This window comes from Triturus cristatus, chromosome 6 (assembly GCF_964204655.1).
Source record: "Triturus cristatus chromosome 6, aTriCri1.1, whole genome shotgun sequence".
Classification (NCBI taxonomy): domain Eukaryota; kingdom Metazoa; phylum Chordata; class Amphibia; order Caudata; family Salamandridae; genus Triturus; species Triturus cristatus.
The window spans coordinates 1,483,756,898-1,483,782,986 of NC_140589.1; the positions used below are offsets into that span (position 1 = coordinate 1,483,756,898).

At 44.1% G+C, this 26,089-nt stretch overlaps 1 protein-coding gene across 2 annotated transcripts in view; it reads right to left on the minus strand.

The window, feature by feature from the left end:
- Window positions 1-26,089, minus strand: part of RTN4 (reticulon 4) — a 232,072-nt gene that overhangs the window by 59,496 nt on the left and 146,487 nt on the right. For both annotated transcript variants that reach the window (XM_085612601.1, XM_085612600.1), the window contains one exon: window positions 15,259-15,397. In XM_085612601.1, coding sequence (XP_085468727.1) covers window positions 15,259-15,397 — 139 coding nt within the window. The remainder of the gene's footprint in view (window positions 1-15,258; window positions 15,398-26,089) is intronic.

A 26,089-nucleotide genomic window follows, 5' to 3' on the forward strand; every position in this document is an offset into this window, starting at 1 on the left:
GTACTCCTGATGGTAATCTCGCCCCCTGCAATCGGCAGAGTTATTTCATCTCACCCAAGTACTGCCATAATGTTTTCAAGAGCTGCCCTGGGTGGGGTTGGGGGGGGGGGGGGGGGGGGGGGGGGGGGGGGGGGGCGCGCGGGGGAGACTCACAGCAAAAACGTTTCAAGACGTCAGAGTTATTGTGTCTTTTGAGTACTTCGTGAGTTCTTGCTCCCCACATTATTTCCTTGAAAAGCCTTTCAATGCCTGCCCTCGATACCCTGGAAATCAAATACAGAAAGGGTTGTACCTGACCCAGCTTGCAGGGCCACAGTAAGGGGACAACAGGGCACCAGTCGCAAACTACCTCAATCACCAGGACTAGGGCCCAGTAGCCCCTGACTGCTCTATGGGCCCCAGGAAACAGGGTCGGTAATGCACACAAGATAAGTATAGCACAAGCAACAGAAAGGCAAACTGCATTCACACACCGGTAAGGCATTCAGGAAGCAGCAATGCACGCTTCACTCACACAGGCAAAATAAGAATATAACGGACCACAACATGCAACCGCCCTATCAACCCACACAAACATTTGCTACAGAAGGGACAGGATTACATGCTTTCTCAGAAGCACAGAACAAGCAAAGCAACTGCAGCAATAGTGCATGTGTCCCTCAAAGAGCATAGGGACAACAGCACAGCCAGCAGCAGTGTAACCTTTACTCTCACAAAGAACAGGCAAAGCACGGCAACAACAGTGCAGACTTCACCAAGACAACACAGTGGTACCTTATTCGCAATTGTAGCAATGTAAATTTAATCCACATAAAGGACAATCAAAATAAATGCAGCACAAATGCAGTAATTAGGCAAGCTTTATTCACAAACAGAAAAGTAGCAGTGCGGGCATCAGTGGTGCAAACCTCCATAACACACAAAGCAGGTACATTTATGGTGGTAGCAGTGCGAGAGTTCCCAGTCTAGACAAACACAAATCGATCTATCAATCCATCACACCCACCTCACTCAGACAGCACATGCATCAGCAGTAGTCGGACTCACATATAGTATAGGTACAACAGCTATATCCGAACATATACAAGCACACCCACAAAAGAGGTATGGAGCAACTTCTCTTCTTTCCTTCCCCCAACGCACACAAGAGCACACTCACGCAAGCACAAACACAGCAGCTATCAGAGGAAGCTTATCAGCTTTAAATTGTAAGCTACGGGACGGGGGAGGACCGGATTTCATGCACAGATATCTTCCCATTACCAATCTTTGTAATTTTTAGCACACAGCAAAACCCATTGGTTCGAGCAGGCCGAAGGCAGAAAATGGGTCAAGAGGACTAGTTTGATAAGTGGTGGACAAAGCATTGGGCTGGAGCGAGGAGTGGGTAAACACCCCCAGCTAAAAGAAACTATGGCACCTGTTCTACCACTACGGCAGTGCACCACAAAAATGTGGCTATAAAAACCTTTCACAACTAAATGTGTCTGTCTCTACAGGAAGACGGCTGAAGTACTAGCAGGTCCAGGCTAGAGGCAACTTGTACCCCAGACTCGAAGCAAGGTAGGAGAACTTCCTAGACCCTCCCTGCTTTGAGTAGTATGAAAGGAGGGAAGGCAGAAGGGAGAGTGAGAGGGGAAGAGATCTTCAAGCCTGGAACAGCAATCAGATCTTAAGTAGGGTAACAGAGTGTGGACGTTTTCCACATAAAAACCATATGTGCGCATTAATTGTCATCCCATGTCTGAATTCATACATGCCTATTATTATGCTACTGCAATTGAAACAAAATCACTATCAAGCGTTTTAGTGTGTTTTCTTGGATTAGATTACACTATGCCTCAATACCATCTTTGTTATCATGATTGTTGTATGATGAGAAAGATGTGCACTATTTTGTGTTCCCTATTGCTCACAAAGAAGCCTTTACCTACTTTCAAAGGCTCCTCTTGTTAACACACTATATTGCATTCATTCATGATTGTTTTTTGTTGTTTAGGTAACTAGCTTGGTCTGACCGCTCCGGATCCGTAGTGTCAAAAGGAGCTAAGTAACATTCTTGTAGTTGGTCAATGCTGCGATGGTAAGGCTATAAGACTTTTAAGAAATAATGAAATATGATTTGTAGTAGAAATGGTTACCACATGCTGGCTTTACAGTTTCTAGGATTTCCTATGCTGAAAATGGATTTATAAACCCGTGAATTTGGGGGTGAGACTGGATTTCCTCTGCCTCTCTATGGCTGCTGTCAGATTTCTTTCTAATTTGCTGCACATTTGGGACTTAGGTCTATTTACTTGATTTCTGCTCATTACTGAATTACTGTTTTTGCTCATTCTGTTCAATGCAATACTTTGACTGATGGAACGAAACAAAAAAAGAACACCTAAAGAGATAAGAAGGGCTGTGGGGCAGTTCTTCGGAAAATTATCTTCCAAGCATTTATAATTGGTACTGCAGAGATAGTAGATAATGACACCTAAAAACATACGATCCAAAGACCTGTTTAAGGTTACATTGCCTGAAAAAGAGTGCAAAATGATGTAATATATTTTAACATTTGGGTCTAGATCAGGTCTTTTTTTTAAAATCTGTATATTGTGGTTTTATTTTTATTTTATACTGTCAAATGTTCATAGCGCATCGCTCCAATTGTGCTTTTATGGTGAATGTCCTCCAATTATTCTGATTTAGTGAAAAATGAGGTCCAAATAACAAATGATTGGGAGTAATTTAGCAAGTGGCAGCTTAGCTTTTTAAAGCAGGTAAGAACAAAGCCATCAAAAGTAAGAGGTGTATCATTGTGGTGTTATAATTCAAAAACCTTGCAGTGGATAAACATCGCAGGGTTGTGGAATGTACCTGGCACACACCATAGGAAAGGGCTCATTTGAGTTAGTATCTCCAAAGACGGAAATGAGCTTCCAAATCAACAAATGTTTAAACCACGGTCCTTGCCAGAGGAAACTCAGAAATGTATAAATTTTAGCAGATGCATTTAAAGTCACCAAAGGAGACAATCCGAGCTAAAGAGGCGTGCATTTTTCTCAGAAAACCAATCGTAGAAGTTAAAGTAGTGAAGCAAGACCTCAAGGGACGGGAAATTTCAAGTGTGAAATTAGAAAACTTTTCTTTTCACGCTGAAGGCAAAGTAAACGCATGAGACAAGCCTGTCCACACAAGTCTTAAGAAAAGAAGTATAAATGAACGCAAAGTTGCTTGTGACTGGCACATGGTGACAATAGTATTAAACAGGACATCATGTAGGGTTTACGTGCAAAGGCAAGGCACAACCTGGGCAGATTGGATGGACCCAGTGTTTACAGTCTATTACTGACTCTTTAGGAGTTAGATAATAGATTAATTTTGCATAAAATATGCTGCTCTCAAGGTTTATTAAACAAGCTTGTGGTGAAGAAGATGGGGTAAGTCTATGTTTGAAATGTATCCAGTTAAGCAATATAGCCTTGAAAGACGATCTATGTAATTTCAATAGCTCTTCTGAGGAGTACAAAATGTACTCGAGCAACTACCAGTTATTTGCTTAAGAAATAAGATGTATGCTCACAACTGAAAGTTAAAAGCTGCATACACTACTACTCATTTACTTAAAAAGGAGAGTATTTTGAATTGTCTCTCCACAGTCAGTCAGTCTGGAGGTCTAGTATTGGCCTGAGGCCTAAGTACCTTTGGTATGACAAAGTAGCACAAATGGTACCCTGTTCTCTCCAAAGCTGGCACCCACAAAATGTCTCTTAAGGACACACCCTTTGCTGGCTCTAGATTGTTTGGAGAGAAGTTTGATTTGATGCTTTGATGATTTTAGGACACGTAAGCCACAGCATGATCGTTGGGACTTTTTTCTCCCACCAATCAGCTCTGCCAACAGTACTGAATGTTTAGCAGTGCCAGTCCGAGGCAGAGGAAATTGAGGCGGTTGATCGCAGCAGCAGGGACAGCTCTCTCTCTCCTCTTCCTCCCCTGCTGCAGTGGCTCCCAAGCTTCTTTAACTTGCCCTCACAGGCCTATACTTGGCTGGTAAAAGGCAGTATAGAACATTTTCTCCCGGCTGGAGATCAGTCATGTCAGGGAGATGGATCTTGCAAGTTATTCAAAGAGGGTAAGCCCTGCCTATCATTTTCTCCCACCTGTTTCCCCCTCATGTCAGAGGGGCTGTCAGTGGACCATTCTGTCATCTTGCTTTAAGAAGCCAACCTTCTGCTAGAGACAAAGGTGTCTTCTGTTGATAAGGTGCAATTGGACATTCCGTAAAAACCTCCCTGAATGCATCCAGGTGTGCCTTCTGTGCACTACATTTTTGCCAATAAGCTCTACAGCACAATCTATGATGTCCAAACAGGCAAGCAAGACATGCTTCACTGCATCCAGGCCATTAAGTATCGTCTGAGCCAGCTGTCTTCTGGACTGGCCAGACAGATCTCACTGGCTATGTCCCATATAACACTATACTCAAGGATCACAAGACTAAACTAGCTAAAGAGAACATTCTCTTTCGAAAGGCGTCAGTACATTTCGAATCACTGTCCACAGGATCGGTCAGAGAGCTATTAGGAGCAACTTTACTCATCAACACCTGTATCAGCCAGTTTTCAGGCACAGGATACGTGCACGACTTAGGCCAAAAGGTCGTGAGAGTGTAAGAGCCTTGTTGAATAGCAAAAACGGCTCAGAAGAGATTAGACTTTGTTGAAGATCTCAGGTAAAATATTTGCCCCAGTTTCAACTGTAATGGGAGATCTGCAGATCAGTACAGTGGCAGAGTATAATTACCTAGGGGTTTGGTTTACGGAACGGGCCAAGGCAAATGTCCATCTGAAACAGCAGTCGTCCAAGGCCAATAAGGTGATATTCCTGTTAAAGCAACTGAGCTTACATCTGATAAGCCCCACGGCCGGACCAATATTAACTGCTTTAAAAGCAAAATTGCTGCCAGCCATTAGCTATGGCCACCAGGCTTTTCCGGGGTCGCAGGATGCCCTTCTCACCACAATCCAAGCCAAAGCATATAAATCAGTCTTTTCTATCCCAAGGTCGGCAAGGAAGTCAAGACTAAGATTGGAGCTAGGCCTGTGAAGGCCAGACTTGATGTGCCAAGGGGAGATCATAAAATTATACTGAAGTATTATAAGGGCCCCAACAAACTCCTTAAGATACCAACTGAGAGCCATCCTTGAGGGGCCAAGATCAGCATGGCACACCAGTCTTGGCAAAGCACTCAAGACTTTAAAGATCGAGGAAAAGAGCATACCACCGCCAGAAATCCCATTAAATGTATGGAAAAAAAAGCCAAACAGACAAGCTTGCAAAATCTCATTCGAACTGGAGCTTAAATCCCTTTGCTATAGCCCCCAGCTAGACCGGCTGAACAGTTCCTATACGGTAGGCAAGGCACAACCCTACCTGAATGAGGCCCTAACACCACTAGCCAGAACCAAAATCCTCTCCATGAGACTGTGTACTCTAGGAATCACTGAATTCAACCCCACATGGGCTCGCAATGGGGAAAATACAAGCTGCAGACTGTGCCCCCACACGAGAGAATCCTGGCTTCACCTTTTATGCTGCTGCCCCTCCCTTACGAACGAACGTAGTCGACTTCTCCGCCCAGTCTGCATCATCAAGGGAATCAAGACATGCTGCGAAGCATCAGCCTTGTGCTTTTCTAGAATAACCACGATGACCTTGGCGAGTCTTGGGAAATTCATTCATCGGATTAGAATGGCTTTAAAGGCAGCAAACGATCACAAACAAACCAGGGCCACCAGCGAGGTATAATAATGCAGCCTCCCCTCAATTGAGGGAAGAGCCATGATCCTATTCACCCGCCCTACAGAAACCGCACCACATCAATGGCTCGAAATGGAAGGGACAAGGAGAATGATTCACAGACTGCTGTAGCAGAAAGCCGCCAAGGCCTACGCAGCTGTCTAAGAAACTTGATGCAAGGACTTCTGATAAAGACCCGGTGCTGGCGGCCCGAGCAGGTGCAGCGGAGAGGGGATATAATACTTGAACAAAAAAACGTTTTAACCGACAGTCTTTATAGTTTTAATGTGATACATTTTTTACTCACCAGTTTTTTTCTTTCTGTCTGTAATGATTTTAATTAATTGAACAGTTAATAAATAAAGTTTCAACTGTAACTGCTGGTGCTCTTGGCACTAATCATGAGAAAAAAAGCACTTTCTTCTGTTGGTGGTCGAAATGGCAAGTCTAGCCCGTTTCTGCAGGTTTATCAAGCCCACTGTTACTTTGTAAATTCAGGCGTAGCCCAACATCAGCATAGGTTGAGGGTCCTGGGGTGAAGCGTGCACACCTCCTCATTATCTGTGTCATGGGGAACATTTTGCATACCCTGAAATAGTCAGAGTTGGATACAAATAGGGCCTAAAGCTTTGGATGGCAGTGGTGACTATGGAGAGGCTGAGGATTAGACTTTGATTGTAAATGGACTGGTTACGCCTCTCTAATGTAGAGTCACATAGGTCTGGAGTGAGTAGACGATGGATAGGGTTAAGAAATTGACATCAGAGTTGACTTCAGAGCCAGTGGAGTATGCATCACCGCCGGTATGGAAGGGGCTGGCGAGGGCCCAGGAGTCTGGGTGGAATATGTATCTGTATTTTTCATATGTAATAGCTATAAACTAAAGTATTTAACCAGGATCAAGACACAAGGGGTTAAATAGGTTATTCTCCTTCTGCCTCCAAACCTGCAATCCCAGGCAGTGGCTGTTTTTTTCACCTGTACCAGTGAGATGGGTGTCTACTAGCCCATAAGGTTGTTTCTATGGGCCATGGGTTAGAATGTGGCGGCAGCACAAAATCCTAGGTGGTTTTGCCTTTACCACTGGTGTCCCAGGACCTCAATATATTATTGCATTCCAATTACAAGAACAAGTTACTCCCTTTAGGCCAGGGCCACTGGAATTATGTGGCAGCAAAGGGCCAAATTATGCAGCAGAGTTGAGTAAATTATGTTTCAAGAAAAGGCAAACTATACGGCATAAGGCACCACATTTTGTGATAGTATAACATCATTATTTTATCATTTTTAAACTTAGTAACACTATGGGCATTGGTTGCACCCTATTAGTAACTGTTTGGATATTAAACAGAACAATATCCAAATGAAAGGTGACCAGTCCAGGTTTGTAAAGTGCCTTTTACTTGGCAGCAACACACGTCATTGCATTTTTAGTAACTTTTGAACTGCTTGAGCTTAAAACAAACTTTGTTAAAATCAGCAGATTAATTGGAAGATAGAGTATGTGGCAAATGCAGCACATCTAAAATTATTTGAAAACCGCCGCACAATCGCATAATTTCAGTGGGTTTGCTTTAGACACTTGGCTTCCTCTATGTAGCAAAACTTACAAGAGGAAGTTACAAGTAGTAGAAATTCAAATACAGTATGACACAGTAGAGGACACACAACTGTAATGTACAGCCAGTGCTTTACCGTTGCTTCCCTATGAACATATTCACACACACAATATATACTTGTGAACACAGATATTGAATATAATTTCTAGGGAAACAAAGGGGTTTAAGCCTCTTGCATGCGTTTTTTAGATCTACTGCACCACGTAACCAAGAGATTAGTGGAGAAGCTGTTCCACTCACTGTGGAAGTTTCAACACCAGGCACAATTAACTTCAGCATAGTTTGGCAACATGTTACAACATATTTTATCGGAAGACGAAAACTTGGCCTCAATTCGATTTTGCGGTTCTGTAACATAGTGCAGTTGCCACATGCCCTCAGTGCAAAGTCAATCTAGGGAGATAAAGATACTGAGTAACCTCAGATCAGACATCGGAGCCAGCAGGAGGTTTCCATTTCAACACTTTGTATTACAGGAGTGGACTAAAATGTTTCAAGAGGTTAAAGCTAGCATGATGAATTTATAATGAGGGATAGAAATTCTATTTGAGCTACAGAGTCTAAGCATTTTTAAAAGCCCGCATCCATTAAAGCAGGTCTGAATTAAACACTGTATGTTCAAACAGTTTTGTCTGTGCCACACATTTGTTCCCTTAAGGGGCCATGCAGCTTGTGTTGCCTTCTCTCTGTAATTTCTGCTGCCTCCTCTTTTACAATGAAATTTCCCATTTGATTATTATACACTGCATGCCTTGATCAAATTACGATTCCTTCCTTTGCGGTTGTATCATTAGATATTCAAAGGCTTTCCCCATGGTTTTAAATGCAGCGCTCGCTCTTTTTACCTGGTATAGGTTTTTTGGTGTTCAAAATAGCTTATTAAAATTTAGAATATTAATAAACATTACAAAAAAGAGCATCGTATACAGTACCTTGAATAAACTTATCTATAAAGAACATTCATTAAATATAAAGCAGTACAATGTAGTATGAATGTAATTGCCAGGCTTGACTAATATGATCTCAAACCGCATCACTTTAAGCATGTTCGTTATCCGAAGAATACCTAATTAACACTGGTTGATGGACGCCTTATTTGCAAAGAGGCAGACTGCGTTAGAAAGAACTTTTCTTATCTGTAATGGTAGTTTTCCAGTACTGACATCAGTCATACATTCACACGCATGAATCAACCTAGTCGTCGAGCTGGGACTTCCACTTCGACCACGGGGATGATTCATGCATAAGGATCTATGACTGATACCAGTATTGGAGAACAAATGTTTAAAACATAAGTGCTCAACTCCGCTTCTGTGCTCAAAGCAAACAAGTAAGCTGGGATCTCTGGACAATGTAAAGATACAGCTCGTCCGGAGACCGGCACAGCCATAGCGTCAATGCAAATGGAGCAGCTTCCAGGAATTACCGCCGATCAATGATTGCTGATGAGGGCTACACACCCAGATCAGAGTGCATCTCCACGCCCCCTACTACATGGCAAAAAAAGACAGCCACGCCTCTGTAAATTACTTCGGAACACCAGCTATGTGGCAAAATGTTTCCATTCAAAAGAAGACCCTCTTTTCAGTATGGTGCGAGGTTTAAAAGTCATTAGCTAACCAGAAATATAGAGTTGCTGTAATCATCTCATGTCCATCAGCTATTTTTAAAGTATTCCCCTCTAGGGGTTCAAATAACGTGTGTGCGCACGTGCATGGAGGCCAACAGCCTGTGGGGCAAAGTTCTGTTGTCTATCTGGTCCCTGGTAGTACAGGGAGTAATAATCCTTTTATAACCTGGCTATTTAGATACAATCAAGGATTGGTTTGTTATTACCACAACAATAAATCAGTACTACCTAACCTTGCATGACAGAAGCCGTGACCACAGGCGGCAAAGTGCACTAAACTCTCAACAGTGCACTCACTCCCAGCTATGACATTTCAGTATCTCAGGCAAGATTTGTGTGGTGCCACCTATAACTCTCACCACCAACTTGTCAGTCTGTGACTTCCCTCCGGGCATTTATTGGGCAGCACAGAAGAATAAAGTCAGATATAGGGGGAAACCAAGCAGACACTTACCCTCAACATTAATCGATGGAAAGCATCTGTTGGAAAAAGTGACAGGGATCTCCCCTCAAGAATAGTGGACTTTCTTCATTCTGCAATGAAGGAGTGCGGTGGTCCAGCGAACAGGCACATGGGAGCATGCAGGAGATTCCTGCGGTAAAAATCAGACTAAATTAAAACAATACTGAGAGAATTCACTGTACTTTTGGAGATGAAAGGCCGAGCCTGCCTTTGCAAATGTCAGAGGCGAAGATAAGTCTCTTTTTTCTGATGTATATTTCTAAGTGCAAACAACTCATCTTGTGAATAGACACCTAGCAGTAAATCCGAAAGTGCTGGGTATGTGAACTGGCTCAGACCAATACTGAGCAGACCCAATACTCCTCTTGATGAAGCAGACTGACAAGGCAGTAGTGCTTTGTGAACATAGGCACCAAAATCCATTAAGCTGCCTGGCAAATGCCCAGGATAGGTATTCCACATGCTACAGTGGTGTTAGAAGCTTTCGCTCTGGTGGAATGAGCCTGTAAGTTTCCTGGAGGCTGCTTCTTCATCAGTGAATAGCAGATTTTCATGCAGAGAACAATCCATTGAGAAGTGGTCATTTTAACACTTTCTCGCCCTTCTCTGCTGGGAGAACCCCACAAAGAGCTGATCATCCACCCGATGGACTTTGGATCGATATCTGTTAGAGCTTAGGGTCCAAAAGATGGAGTTCCTCTTCCTTCCTCCACAGATGAGGTGGGGCTAATGTTATGTTATTGATATTTGTAGAGCGCAACTTTTACACAAAGGTGTCCTGGTGCTGTGTGAAGTCCTATCGAGTTAAAGAGACAGTGACAATAGTCGGAAACTAAGCAGAGAGGGGCCAAGTAACATTAACATAACAGAACAATAACATAGCCAATGTTATGGCGATGAGGAAGACCGGTTTTAATGTCCGAAGCCTCAATAACAAATTGCCTAGTGACTAAAAACGGTGTGTATCAAAAAAGTGAAAACAAAATTCATGTGCTTCTGTGACATCACAAAGGGTGTTGACAGAAACAAGTTTTGCAAACCTTTCAAAAATCTCATCACGACAGGTGACAAATGGAACAAGGCTAATCCTGCAAGTGCAAAAAAGATAAAGAGCCAACAAATAGCCTTTAACAGTGCCCAAAACAAATCTTTTCTGGGCCAAGGCCAAAGCAAACAGTAAAGCTTTAGACAACCTGGCTTGAGGTGGGTCAATTTGTCAGGTGCCGCACTAAGCCACAAATATGTTTCAATAGCTGGTGTACACAGATTTTGTAGAGTGACACCTCACTGCCAAGATAAAATCAATGACCATAGGAGGAAATGCGAAGTAGGTCAACTCCTGCTACTGTATATTCAAATCATGGAGATGCAAATTGTGCAGGTCTGGGTGCAAGGGTCCTGCCTTGCTGCTGCGACAAATCCTCCAGAAGTGGTCTCCTCCAAAATCTGGATACAATCCGAGAGATTCCCATGGTGCTGCTCCACTGCGACTTGCAGTCCCACCGCAGAGCCCACATGTGCCATCTGGCATGTTTTACAAGCAGGATGCACGAGACAAAATTCTAGAAGCCTCAGAATCATTCATAATGAGATCCAGGACAGAGGCTGAAACTTTGGGGTCAAAGCACCAATGTCCTAGTCTCTCCACTCCAGGGGAAAGGCACAAAAACATACTGAATCTAGAATAGCTCCTATAAAGGGAAGGTCTGCAAAGAAGTCAAGTGTAACTTATGTACATTGATCGTAAACTACAGCGATATCAAGTGCCTTGATGACTGCCTGAGGTGAGCCTACCTTCAACAGCCTGGCATCAAGGAAGAAGACTGGTAGCCCCAATGGTGTGCTGCGACCACCGCTATAACATTTATGAACATCCAAGGGACACTGGTGGGACCAAAAGGGAGCACTGCAAACTGAAAAAGTTAATGGGTCACTGTGAACTGCAGGTACCACCTATGGACCCGCATGATGAGGAGGTAGAAATAAGTGTACTGTAAGTCAAACACGACCATAAAGTCTCTGGGTCTTTGGCAGACAGGATCAGGTCTAGTATGAGCATTCTGAATTTGTTCTCCTAGAAAAAGGTGTTGAGCGCGAACATCCAAAATAGGCCTAGTTCTAAGGCCCTCTCTAGGTCCTTTGGCCAAAAGGGCCTGCAGTTCCTGCTGCAAGACAGACAGGCTCATCATGTAGGATGAATATTAACACCAAATGGTCGACAACACAGAGTCAAAAATAGAGAAGAGAGGAACAAAACAGAAAACATTCAGATTGCAAAATAGTGCACAGCATCTGAATCCAAAAAGAGTCACGCACAAAAAATACTGGATCTTGTCTCCAACAGGATGGCTCAGTGCAGGCAGTGACACTACAGCGGTTTCGCGACTACCAAAGCTAGAGGGGCGGGAGATTGAGCTGCTAGTTGTCCCTGCTGTCCTGGGTACTGTCTTAGTAAGCCGTGGCCATGAAAAGGCTGAAAATACTGCAGGACTGGCAGAGGCCACAAAGCTGAAACTCTGCTATGGCTACGGTTAGGGCGAAAAATTGATGTAATTGTCTGGTAGAGGCAGAAAGACCCAAGGAACGTGCTGTGGTCACACTTTCCTTTAACAGTTCCAGGGTCCAATCCACCCTGTTGCCAAAAGGCGAGAGCCATCATACCGTAAGTGTATCAGACAAGCCTGTATGTCACTGGAGGAGCCAGTAAACCACATCCAGGTGTGGTGCCAAGTGCCACACTCATGCCCATCGCCAAAATCTAAGCTGTCAGTGGTGCCCAGCCCGACTAAAATACAAACTCTGCAGGATCGAAACCATCCTAGATAGCTTTAGTCAGAGATGCCCCAAGGTTTTCTAGAACTACAAGCAATACTTAGGCCACTGTGTCCCATAGGGCAAGGGAAAGACCGCTGGCCTTCACTGAATGCAGAGCAAGGCTTGAGGAGGAGAAATAGATTTATCAATTGTGTTGATTCTTTTAAATTCATCATCAGGTGGTGTGGTAGGAAAGGCGTTGGGATTTACCTTACTGGTGGACACCTCATCGCCAAACTCTCTGGCATAGGACGCTGTATAAGAAGAGAAGGATTGGCCGGTAACGAATGATTGTGCAGCGTGACCTGCCTATTAAATGGTTGTCATGCACATGGTTTCCTGAAGTGAGTATCTGAAAGGGCTTCATTACGTCAATAGAGGTGCTGTAGGTGCTCAACCAGGCTGGAGTACCTCAATCAAAACATTGGTCTTCACCTTCATAGTAGGAAGTTGTAGCTCCAATACTGCTGCTGCCCTTTGTAGAACAACAACAAAAGAGGCACTTAAGCAAGTGGCGAGGCCAGGTAGAGTAACCAGAACTCTATCAAGTTAAGTGTCCAGGGCCACTGACATCTTGGATTTCTTAACTGCAATTTTCCTCATTGCATTGAGGGATAAAATAATACCATTCATCAAAACGGTCATTCTTTGAATAAGTGCCGAAAATATTGTACAATGTTGGATTCCTGGTAAGGTAAGGGCAAAGTATCAGATCCAGAGGGTTTGTCCACTGGCTGTACTCTGGTTGGATCGGGTGGGGCCTCAATCAAGAACATGGTGGAATCTGCTTGGAGTTGGAAAGCATAAACATAATGGACTGCTATTGAACGTAACCAAAGACTTAAAGCACGACGATCTGCGTGGGAACAGGAGCTGGTATTTGACTTGGATTGGTCATGGTATAGTCTTTTAATGTTCACCAACCTACAGCTTTGCCTCACAGTCCTTTAAAGCTTTTGGATTCACCTTGGCGCAAGCGCCACAAGCCCGGGAATCGTGCTCCGACCCAAGGCTCTATATATGTATACTTTGTGAGGGTCCGTCATATCTGCTGTTTAGGGGTGACAATTTATTTTACACGTGGTGTAAAACTTCCCAAAAAAGGTCTGGAAAGACCAAGGAGCAGCTTTGGATGCACTCGGGAAGACAGAAAGAAAGGAACTGTCATCAGCCCGTATGGGTCGCACTAATATGCGGCTCTGCTTGTCACTTCTGGAGCGGACCAAATTAGGTGCAAACCCACAACATCACCTACCGGCATACAGAAGTTCTGCTTTAAAGTTTCTAAATCCAGTCAGGCGCCTGGGGAATATTCACCAAGTGAGAAATGTATGGATACTAGTATCCATCAGAACCACTTAACACTAGGCCTGCTCGTAAAGCCTGTTTGTTTGGTCCAGCTTCAGGGCTGAATCAACAAAACGACACAGGAAACCTTAACTTTAGTATCCAAGTTATTTGTTCATAGCTTATTGTCATGCACAACCCTAGGGCTGGAACCCTGTCCCTAGAGCGCCAACTGCTACAACATGCTACAGGGCCAGAAATTGATAGTTCACCAAACTGGTAAGTACCAAGGGCCAAACACTTATTTGCCTGGAATGGGCTGTGAAAACACTGCCCTCAGAAACACAATATGACTAGCAGTTGCAGAGGGACCTCTACTGTGGTAGAAGGTGTGTGCTCGCTTCACCTGGAAGCAAGATCTTTCTGACACTTCTCTCATTTAAAGGGTAGCAAAAAATACATAAACCTGCCTTTTCTGTGTAATACTTCAACTACACAGAGTGGGGAGCTCTTGCAGCTCATATTCCTAAATCAGATTGTGCAATGGTTGCCTTGCAATTGCTTTTGTGGCTATATCACATGTGATGTGTGTAATTCATACCTGAAGTCCCTCAGGCTACAGCACAATTTACTTTCCATCTGCAGCGGACACAAATCTCTTCTACTATTGCAGTGTATCCTCAAAGCAAATCTGCTACATAAACTATTGTAATGCTGAACCGCCTTTTTTTGGTTTCTTTCATTGTAGTTTTTATTCCAATAATGTTCCCTTGTTCACTTTTAGTAGACATGCTATATAAGCTTTAGTTTTGGTTAACAATTCTCTACATCATACTTGCAGCCTTTTGGGCAACAAGTGTGCTTCACAAATTACCGGCATAACAAAAAAAAACGTTGAGGAGCATCAAAGATGCAGGGCCTCAATGATATTAAGTCGCTTGCTGTGACATGCCATCAAGTTCGAACAGCAGTAATGTGGACCTAATTTGCCAAACTCTGCCCATGGCCTATACTATTGTCCTTTACACCAGCAACTGAAGACCGAGCAAATGGCTTAATTGTAAACCTACACCACCAAGGTCTCTAGCCACACTAGCTGAACACAAATGGGTGCATGGACATTGATCTGGTTACCCAATGTGCTTTCTGGGTGTCCCCGACCCTGCAGACAGTAATCTAAGCAATCCAGTTATTCTAGCCAATGACTATTTTTGTATGCCTTTGCGATGTGAACAGCTATCACATTTTAGGTACACAAGAATGTAACCCCGGCTGGTTTATTCAAGTAAAATTGTCCAATGCTCATTGCCATGGGGTGGTCAGCAGTATAAAAAAAAAGATTAATACCACACACACACACCTTTGCCATTAGCGGCTCCATGTTCAAAGGACTTCAATGAGAGCGAAAGTCCTTTATTTGGCTTTAACTCATGGCACCAGTCACTATGTTGCACACAACGATCAGAAAACACCATCACAGCATAGAGCTGAACTGCTGCCCTGTTCAGATTGTGACCATCTGGTAATGTTCCTGTGTCTAGGATTTCATCAATTCTAAAATACAGGATTTGTCATGTGTCTTGAATAAGGGTGGTAGGCCGAAGACCCTATACAATTAAACAATAACTACAACTTAGATTACAACTTGGATTGCATACCTTTAAGGAATCCACCAAGTCCTCTACCAAGAAGAGACGCCGGAGCTCCTTCACAGCACAGTTTAAGTGGTCCAATGCAACATTGCTGTATTTGTGAACCAGCTCGTCAGACAAAGCAACATCACGCTCTAAATATGCCCTGGAAAAGAAATGCAGACATTTAAGGAACTCCTCATTTCCCAAATTCATCTGGAACTTGAATTTCCATAAAATGATAACACACCAGCAGATTGTTAGAGCTCATGAACAGCACACAGTAGAAAGTCAGCTGACTATTTAGTCCTAGGACCTCAAGATTTGTTTGGCCCTTTATCTGCATAGAGAAACGGTTGTGTTTGCTATGTCTAGACAGCCAAAGGTTGGGAGTGAATCATGATCACAGACAGGGGCACAAATATATTTCAGAAACTAAACTAGGATTCCAAACTACCTTGGAGGTATGCTGCCCAAAGTCAAACATTCTGTATGATAAAAAAAAAAAAAATCTCCTTCAGGGGGTTTCTCCGATTTAGATCGGTCATTACATCTGCTAAACAGGAGCCCAATTCAGCATTTTAGACACTGCACCTTTGCTCATCAAATTTAGCCAAAGGATATGTTATAGGCTGCATGTATGGGGCATATTCTGCTCAAGCGGTTTCAAAGTACTGAGGGTGAAAACAAGGGAAGAAAGGAAATATTAGTTATTACAAAGTAAGCAGTTAATGTTGCAAAAAAAGAAATTTTGAGCAAAGGTGTTGGGGGGGGGGGGGGGCTTCCATCAAAAATGTGATATCTGGAGAGTAAGACTAGGAGCATAGAGCGAGTCTTCACCCATGCACTCAATTCCGCTTCCACCCTATTCATTAACTCGCCTTACCCAAGACAGAACATCTTCAAATCACTTCTCAGTGCCATCTGAGGAGGAATGAGGACAGTGAGCAGCATATGCTCGCTTACTTAGGGGCTAGAGTTTCTGGAAGCATGGGGGTGATGCTCCGTAGACTAGAACACTCACTTGTCAAAGCTGGCAAGGGCAGACTACCACCAGTTCAACATGAAACTCCATTATTCAAAGTGCCTTGTTCATTTAGTTAGACTGAAGCAGGGCAATGCTTGATCTCGGGAATGTTGGTAAATCTCTTGTTCTTACTGATGTATCATTTGCTTCTCTCGTGGCATCAATCCCTTCAGATTTAAAGGAATGGAATTGGCTAGCGGGCCGATACATCCAAGAAATTGGATATACAACATGACTTCTCAGTCGGGGTACTCTTCACGCTTTACTTATACCACGGGCTAAGATTCCACCTACGACTCCCCCCTTACTTAAGACAGCATTGATGTACTGGAAAGAGACTCTTCAATACACAATAAAGCCCTCCCGTACTGTCCCATTATTCCCTTCCTTGGGATCCCTGTCGCACATGGGTCAAGCTCGAAAAGGATAGTGTCCCCCTGGGAACAGGAGGGGGTGCCCACTGTTGGGGCACTGTTCATAGAGGGTACCCTAGCGGGCCATGACAATTTCACCCACGGTCAAGGGGTCCCCTCGGCACTGTTTCTTCTTCATGCTACCATCATCCATTAGGCCAAACGCCATTGGTCCCCTGCTGGGATAAAGCCCCCAAAGCATGAACTCGTATATGCTACATATCTGATGGGTACAGGTCGTCATCTCACCCAGTGGCTCTACAGGGGTATTCGAATACACTCAGGAACGTCGCCGACTCCACTTCGGACTAAATGGTCACTGGATTTGGGGAGGGAGCTAACGGACAGATATCTTGATATCTTCACACAGAGGATTATGAAAATGAGGACAGCAGTAATGGGCCTAGGTGTGCATGAAATGATCTTCTGGAGCATCTAGATTGGTCTCAACGTTTTTACCTATGTGTAGAACAAAACCTGTAGGTAGGAGTGCATGAGCTTGTTGTTGGAGTCAGATCTTCTCGGAGTAATGTGTGCTGGTGTGGTCTATGGTGGTGAGCAGCCACTTGCGTGACTGGCAGTGATGGTGCCCCTGTAAGAAATGCAAATAAAGGAAGGACATTTACTGCAGTGGCTGCAGCAGCGGCTGATGAGATAGTTGTTGCTTCCTAATTCACTCTAGAGAACAACTGTTTGCTTCGATCCAGGATGATCTCTAAATTCTTCAGTTTCCAAAAATCTTGTTTTCTTTGAATTCAAACAAGTTGTAGCAGTATTAGTCTTCAACATAATATGTGTCGACTTTGTTTGGGAGCAGCACTGTTTTTGTGATGGACTCAGTTTTGTGGACCTCCCCCCCCCTTGGAAGCCTTCAATGTCCATGGCCAAAGGTGTATCTTCTTGTGCTCTCGACATCTCTGAAACAAATGCTTGTCTGTTCTGGACTTCTCTGCAGGCTATGGAGCCACATTTTCCCACTGTCCTTTAAGGTCCTCGGGGAGAACCTCTGCCAATGTGGACATTCTTCAGGGATATGAGATCAGACAGAAACACAATGAAAACATCATGGAGGTTTTTTTTTTTTTAAAGAAAGAAATAAAAAGTCACTGGAAAATGCACCATAAACCTTGAAAGACATCACGTTGAAGGATTCTTTAAAGTTTGGAAAGGTTTCCAGTTAAAGAGGGAAAAAAGCTTAAGAACACAGTGAACAGTGCCCCAAGATTCTGTTTGCAAAAAAAAGTATACTAGTCGCATGTCCTTCCTTTTTTAGGTTGAGCCTACTAGACCGAGGCGTTGATTACCATTGGTTGGCTTTTCTGGTCACTCGTATGCCTGCTTCATAGTTATGTCCCGGCTTCTTAGTCCTATGTGCGTCTCTCCAATAATGCATTGCCTCACTACCATGTGAAGTCTATGCTTAATGTCGCGGAACTACAACTCGCATTGTTTTTATAAATAAAAATTTAAAAAACTCAAAGCAGCAGTTTTATTTTGTAGGCACACACCTACAAAATGATCCAGAGGACTGCATAAAAGCTATTTTTTGTTGTACCTGTAAGTATGATGCACAACTTCTCTTTATCAGGGATACAGCATATTTAACAGCCATTACGAAGCAAATAGGTCACTCAAAGGTGGGACCCATTGGCTTTGCCAATGCCAATTTCATTTTGCAGGTCCGAAGTCAGAAGCAGACCACAATGCAGCAAAACGATAGCACAACAATGATAATATAACAACAAAACTGGCAATACACATAGTGCAGCTTTTTGGGACAATAAGGGGAATGGATTCATGTCGAACACTTTAGGAAAGACTGGAGCAGGCGAACAAAACACAAATTTAGCACTCCAGCATCAATCAAGATGCAAAAATCAGTGCAGTGCAAGGGTGGTGTTCTCCCGCAAATAACTCAAACACTCTCCCTTTCAGGTCTTTACAGCACACAAACTAGCCAGAAACGTATAACAAACGGGTGTGGCCCTTTAGGTCATTTCTTCTTGCTCAGATAGGATTGGTTGTACAATAGGTGCACTCTTTAAATAATTGGTCACAATGGCACATAGGATTAAAGGTATAACCTAGTATTGGTGGCCCTCACTACATTCTACCGATCTTAGAATCAACAGGTTCACTGCCCAACTTTCTAAGGGCCCGCGTGTCCCATTTCTAGGGCCATATTCAGGGTAAGTGAGGACTGCGGAGGATCACAATAAAAATAAAGTCTCTGGTGAGTGGGATGCCTGCTTCCCAACTGGCTTAGGCTCAATTCCCAGCATCAAGGAAGGGCGACCACATGTCAAGGCAAACAGGCATCTTTGCCTTCAACTCTCTAGTCTAGATAATTTGCAAATGGGGCTATTTTGTGCATTTCGATAAACCAGTCTTTACTCATTGGTGGGCTATGGGATCCCTTTCTTTTTTGGGCGAAGACTAATGTCATTGATAGCCACCGCCTGTGGTGTGGCAAAATGTCTGTTTTGCAAGTTGGTTAACAGAGTAGAGCCAACCTATTAGATGCCATTTCAAGACTATCAAAAGACTACCTATGGTCGACTAGACTGATGACTAGCAACTGGCCAAGACCAAACACAATATAATGTGCAATAGGTCATAACAAAGCTGCTGACATCTCCAGCATTTAGAATCTCTGGCCAGCAAGGTATGGCCAGTTTCTGTCGGTCTAATGCCAATTCTGTGGTATCTTAAAGTGCTTAAACTTCAGGCAGGTGTCTGATGTCTTAATTGTGGATTTCAGCTACTCTGAGAATAATCTTTCTCCATGTATTCATAATAAAGGTATGTTTGCCAGATGTTTTGTGAGTGTTCTGCCAAAGGCTTTGAGAAGAACAATTTACTTACTTCGGTAACGACGTATCTGGTAGAGACATGTTAGTTGTAGATTCCCTACGATAGAATTTCCCCCAGGTGTCCGTCTGGATCTGAAGATTTCTTCTTTAGCAGTACCCCTGCACATCAGTAGGTGGCATCTGTCAACTCCACGTCCGTGGTTGGCATCGAGGTCGCTGGGATGACGTTGCGGTTCCTACTTGAGCACCGCCCCTGCGTGCCGATATCCGTTCTGACACGACTTTCCACGCCAGAAAAGATGAGCCATGAAAGACACTGACCACTGATGCACCACAACTAGGGCCCTGTAAGGGAGTCCCTAGCACTACAAATCAGTTCGCAGAGCAGGGAGGATGGGTGGGGCGGTAAGGAATCTGCAACTAACATATGTCTCTACCAGATACGTTACCGAAGGTATGTAGGTTTTTCATCTGCTAGAGACTGTTAGTTGCAGATTCCTTACCTTAGAATAGATACAACAGCAATACCATCCCCAGAGGAGGGTCTGTGAACCAAGATCACACAAGAAAATCCTGAAGGACCAAACGGGCAAAATAGCCATCACTCCGGACTAGACCTTCCTGGCAATAGTGTCTGGTAAACCTGTGCAGAGATGCCCACGTTGCCGCCTGGCAGATATCAAGGAGTGGGGACTCCACGTGCCAATGCAGTGGTTGCTGCCGTAGCCCTAATGGAATGAGCATGCAACCATATCGGAGGATCCTTCTTCGCTAAAGCATAGCAGATCTTAATGCAATGACAACCCATCGAGAGATTGTACGTTTTTGAACAGCATGGCCTTTCTTGGCACCCACATAGCCAACAAAGAGTTAATCATCCACCGGAAGTCTTTTGTGCGGTCAAGATAGAATGACAGCGCACGTTTAGGGTCCAGACAGTGGAGAGTCTCCTCCTCCTTAGAAGGGTGCGGAGGCGAGAAAAAGGTGGGTAAGGTGACAGATTGTCCTACATGAAATGGTGTAACCACTTTAGGAAGGAACAAATGCCTCGTTCTAAGCACCACTTTGTGCGGATGCACAGAGTAGAAAGGGGATTTGGAAGATTGAGCCTGAAGCTCACTCACCCTGCGAGCAGAGGTGATGGCACAAAGGAAGGCAGTATTGAGAGGGAGGAGCATGAGAGGACATTTAAGAAGAGGCTCGAAGGGAGCACACATAAGAAATGGGAGAACAAGATTCAAGTCCCACTGTTGCATAATGAAGGGAGATGGAAGGAACGGAGGAATACTGCCCTTAAAGAATCTGTTAACAATAAGAGACTTGAAGAAGGATGGCTGATCTGGCAGTCGAAGAAAGGCAGAGATAGCTGCAAGATAACCTTTGAGAGTGCCCAGAGCAGAGCCCTGCTAGGTCAAAGAAAGTACATACAAAAAGACTTCTGGAAGAGGCGCAGAAAGGGGATCCACAGCCTTTGCTGTGGAACATGCCACAAACTTATTTCATCTACAGGCGCATACCAATTTAGTGGAGCGACGTCTGGCTACCAAGATGACATCATAGACTTCGGGCAGAAGGTCGAAAGCTGTCCCCTGTTGCCGTTCAATCTCCACGTAAGGAGATGAAGACTAGACAGGTTCGAGTGAAGAACCGTTGCCTGCTGCTGCGACAGACGATCCTCCCGAACGGGCAGACTGATTGGAGGATAGCCCTTAGCCGCTACGGCTGGTTGAGGACATCTGGCTTTTCGGAGGATGTCCAGTCAACCTTGATGGATATGCCCTTTGATGGCAGTAGTCAAAGACTCGGCGCCTGAGCATTTTAAAGACTCTCGAGCTACGTCCAGATCTTTGGGCCTCGCTGCGCCTTCACGTCCACTCCACTCTGCTTTTCGTCCCTTTCGTGGCTACAGATGGGGCGTCCAACCACGTCCAGCCTAGCCATCGGTTCATGCAAGCTGCCCAGCCTCTGCGTGGCCGCGGACGTGGGACCCGGTTTTCTCGCGGGTCTAAGAGCCAGCGGGCGGGCCAGTCCATCTCCCCACCTGCCACTGCTTCCAAACCCTCCTAGTCTGACATTCCGGGCCCATCTTCAGCCAGTTGGAGGCAGTATTCGCCATCACCTTCTCCACTGGCAATTCATCACGTCGGACAGATGGGTTCTGCAAATCGTCCGAAGGGGCTACTCCCTCCCCTTCGAGACTAAGAAAGAACTGACGTCACGAGTAGGGGTGGTGTCTAAGTAGGCACTGGCGACGTCATCTCAGTGACCACGACACCGACGACAGGCACAGAGTGGACCTAAGCAACCAGTGACGCACAGGAGTATTGCTAAAGAAAAATTTCCAGATCTAGACTCACGCCTTGGGAAAATTCAAAGGTGAGGAATCTACAACTAAGTCTCTATCAGAGAAGGTGCTTCACCAGGATATTATGGAAACCAGAGATTACTCCCTTATGGTAGCAGCCCCATATCCTCAGGTATTCTAATAGGAGGGAGATCCCAGTCTGCTTTTGATTCAGTTGTAGATACAGCATTCTCAAGAGATCAGCAAATAAAATTTCTCTTGTAGAGACTGGAATGGTTTTAACCTTCTCTCGGTCTCTAAACGTGGATGGCTCCATTATGCCAAATGGGTGCATGTTTATAACTCTCTGCATCATTCTTTTATTTTTCTTGTGGGCGGTTTACCAAATTTTTGTCACAATCTGTACTGCTGGATTGTCCATCGACAAGAGGTTTTGGTGGCAAAAAATGAAGACAGACTTGACGTAGTGAGGTCTGGTTCCACTATGACCCAGAACAGCATGTCTTTGGTACAAGGAAATATGTACACAAAATATGACAGATGCAGTTGCCTTACAGAAGAATTCAATATACAGGAGACCCAGCCCATCAGGTCATTTGTTAGCAGTTAATTTGTGGTATTTCAGTCTATGTTGCAGGTATAAAATACCTAATGTTCCTGTTTCTAGTAGTCCCTAGAATTATTCTGGGTGGGATGGTTAGATGTAGCATACTTAGCAGCAGTTAAAGCAAGTGGCTGCCACCTCCTGACCATCGCTGATACAGAACCCCAGGTATCCAAGGCCTTGCTGTCTCCACTGGAAGTTACATCCCACATTGGAAGCTGATGTTCGAATTCTGAACTTGGGTAATTCCTCGATTTTCTCCCAGCTCACTTTGTAATCCTAGATATGTGGTAACGTATAGTTTTACAGGTCTGTGTAGTTTTGCAGCTTGAAGAATTTTCTGGATTCACATGCTGTGCATTATTCCGCCATCTAGTGGTTGGGTCCGGAATTGTTGTATTTGTCCTTGTTTTTTTTAGGTCTCGCCTAGCGATGCAGTGCATGCGCTGCTCGCCTTGGCGAGACCTATTTCGTCGGTTTGGTGGTTGAAGGGGGACAGGGATGTACACGCTCACGGAGTCTCTTTCAGACAGCCGATGTGCATGCTCATGGAGTCTCTTCCAGCTAGCTCCCGGACAGCCCATGTGCACGCTCACGGCGTCTCTTTAGCGTGCAAGACCACAGAGACTACGGGCATGCAGAGGTATTTTTAAATTGACCGACTGACTCCCAATAGGTTTAAAGCGTATGCGTTTTTGCCTTTGGGCGCAACTTTTAACCATATAATAAAAATTTGAAAGAATTCACAATCCTCAGTTATTCCATATTAAAAGAAAGCTCTGCTAAACAATGGGTTTGGTTGGTTTCACATTTGGACCTCTCACAATAAGTCCTGCATGCACTGCAAGCCAAACAAACCGTGAAGAGCACGCGAATAAACGGACCAATAAACATGAAGCTTACATCTACCAATCAATGTCACTTTCCTTCTGCAATCAAGAGCTGCCTTACATATGAGCTCCAGGAAGTAGTTTTCAGCAGAATGTTTCTCTATTGAAGGGGTCTTGTGACTTCGCTACGTTTGAGGCTTCACTTTCACTCCTTGGAGCCAATGATCTGATGCTGATCAGAAAGCAGCCAGTAGCTGCAAGAGAGATGGCTAGCGATGCAGAATCACTGGTGGGGTTTGGAGATTGAGAACGGGGTCAGGATGAGCAGTTCATCCCTGCACACCATAAAGAAATGGGACCCTCTCACCTCACCAGGGACAGACCTCCGCCCAGATTATCATTAAAGGTGGTTGCAGCATTCATTCCTGTACTTCAGTGTCCACGCAATGAACCTGCAACTTCAGAAACTTTAGGTGACAATGTTAAAAGACCCATATGTTTCTGAAGACATTCTCGAGACCTAGATATTATTGGAAGAATTAGATTCTGTTACAATGAAAACCTCTTGTTGGTATGTAGAAGTGGAGTACTTGAGAACTATGCATTCCACTTCACACATTTTTTTTTCTCTGACAGATGAAATCTCAGTATTGGGTATGAGGCTTGCATGTTGGGAGCAATATTGACTTGTCAAACCCACCCACCTTACTGCCCCAGTTTCTTTAATGGCCACAAGCGTCTGTGGGGAGCTGGGACTCAGATTAGGGGTTTAAGAAAGGGTCTGAGCGATTTCATTGGCTTGCCCTCTTGAATAGAGCCATGTAATCCTGGACTCTTCAACAAAAGGGTGCTATTTTGTACCAGAGATCTGGGTCCGGGAGCTGCTAAAGGGGGTAGCTCGGTGTGTGTGTGTGTGGGGGGGGGGGGGGGGGGGAGAGGGTATGAGAGTAGAGGAGGTGGTGTGTGGGGTGGGACAGAGAATTGACGGGGCAGCATGTAAACAAACCAGGCACTTTGTGAGCTGAATGGGCAGTGTGCCCCTGTAAGCGTTCACTGCATTTTCGGATTGAATGCATGCAAGTGCCTCTGCTAGTTGCGCACCCATCCTACTTGTGATTCTTGGATTTGTATACTAAAAATGCATCTTTTAACTTGAGTGCCATACCTCCCTATGAATTAGCATTTGCTGTCCAACATGGCCGTTGACTAGTAGATCGGTCTCCAGTGACTTTACTCCGTGCTGGTTGCTGTGTGCTCATCTAGCAATCCGCAGGCTTTCACACCTCCCTGTCGTATGTTTTCCATTTCATTTCCTCTAGATTCTGTTTTGAATAGCAGCTCTGCCATGGCAAATAGCAGTTCCGCATGCTTAGTAGCACACGGACTACCTGACTGTAAACGCAACACTACTTATATAGGCGCTGCTGTTGTATGAATAGACAAAGATGGTATTGCAGTGCTACTTGTATCTGCACTACTGCTGTAGGACAAGGCACAGATGATGTAGCAGTGTTTGGCTGTTGCTATCTGTCTACAGCCTTGTTTGATCCTTATCCCCATTCAAGGGGGATCGTCTGCAACAGAGCATGCACTCTCGCTTGCAAGAGATATCGCATAAAAGAAGGGTCTTGCAGCCTGCCCAGTGTCCATTACTTAACATTCGTTGGCCTAATTGGCACTCTTATTTGCTGATTTCCAATAGGCCAGCGTGTGCTTGTTTCACTTCCCCTTCTTTTGGCTGAAGCATGGACCAATCACTGTGATTGAGGTATTACTTTTATGTTTTCTTCTTCCCACTTCTCCTTGTTGAACCTCTTGCCGTTTGTAGCTATGTTTTACTTTGCCATATGGGCTTCAAAGAACCTCCTTTCTCCTTTGAGATGGATATCTATTGTAACAACATATATTATCTGCTTTTTAAGGCATTGGCGCAATTGCTTTCTCATCCAATAGGATTTTTTTTCAATGAAATGTGATTATTCTTTTTCACGCATGGTACGATTACCGGATTTGCTTAGAATCACAGTGGTGTGCTGAGAGCCAACAAGTATTGGCAAAGCCAATAGGTCTGGCCTTTGAGACTATTGCCTTTTCCATTGCCTTTTGTTCATGCTATACAGCCAGAGCATTGCAACTTTGGCAATCATATGTAGCCATAATAATTAAGGCTCCCTGTTTTCCGTTTTTACTGATTTTTTACAGATAAATACAGACAGAAAACCATTTATTTTCTTGTCTGCATTTATTTTTAAATGTGGAAAAACACGGAAATTGGGTGCCTTTTTAGTGATTCTAAATGCACTTTGCCATGACTGCCAAGCCAATAACTTTGTGGATTGATAGGTAAGGGGGTTAAAAAAGAAAAGAATTTTAGTAAAGAGGCCTAAACAGCAGTAGATAGGCACAAGGCTGATACTGAAATGTGCATATTTCATATGTGTATTGATTTACCTTCAGCAGATGTTCATATAACTGAAACCTGGAAGGCATTCAAGCATGACAGAATATTTATTGGTTAAATAAATGCGGAAATATACCAGTTTCAGCTTTATTTTTTTCACAAAACCCATAATAAATATGGATAAATACAGACGGAAATGTAAAAAAAAAAAAAATACCATAAAACCGGGAGCCCTAATAATAATATAACAAGCAGCATTGGCATAGCCAATAGGTCTCGCCTTTGGGACCTTATAAGTATTTAGTTATGCAGCACAATATCCTTTGTGCAACATCAACTGTTGCATGACTAAGCACTTATAGGGTCCCAAAGACTGGACCTATTTATCCAACAGCTGAGGTAAGCAACGTGGGCGATCTGGGGTGACATTTTGACAAGCTGAGATTGTTGCAGCAGGATGCCCAG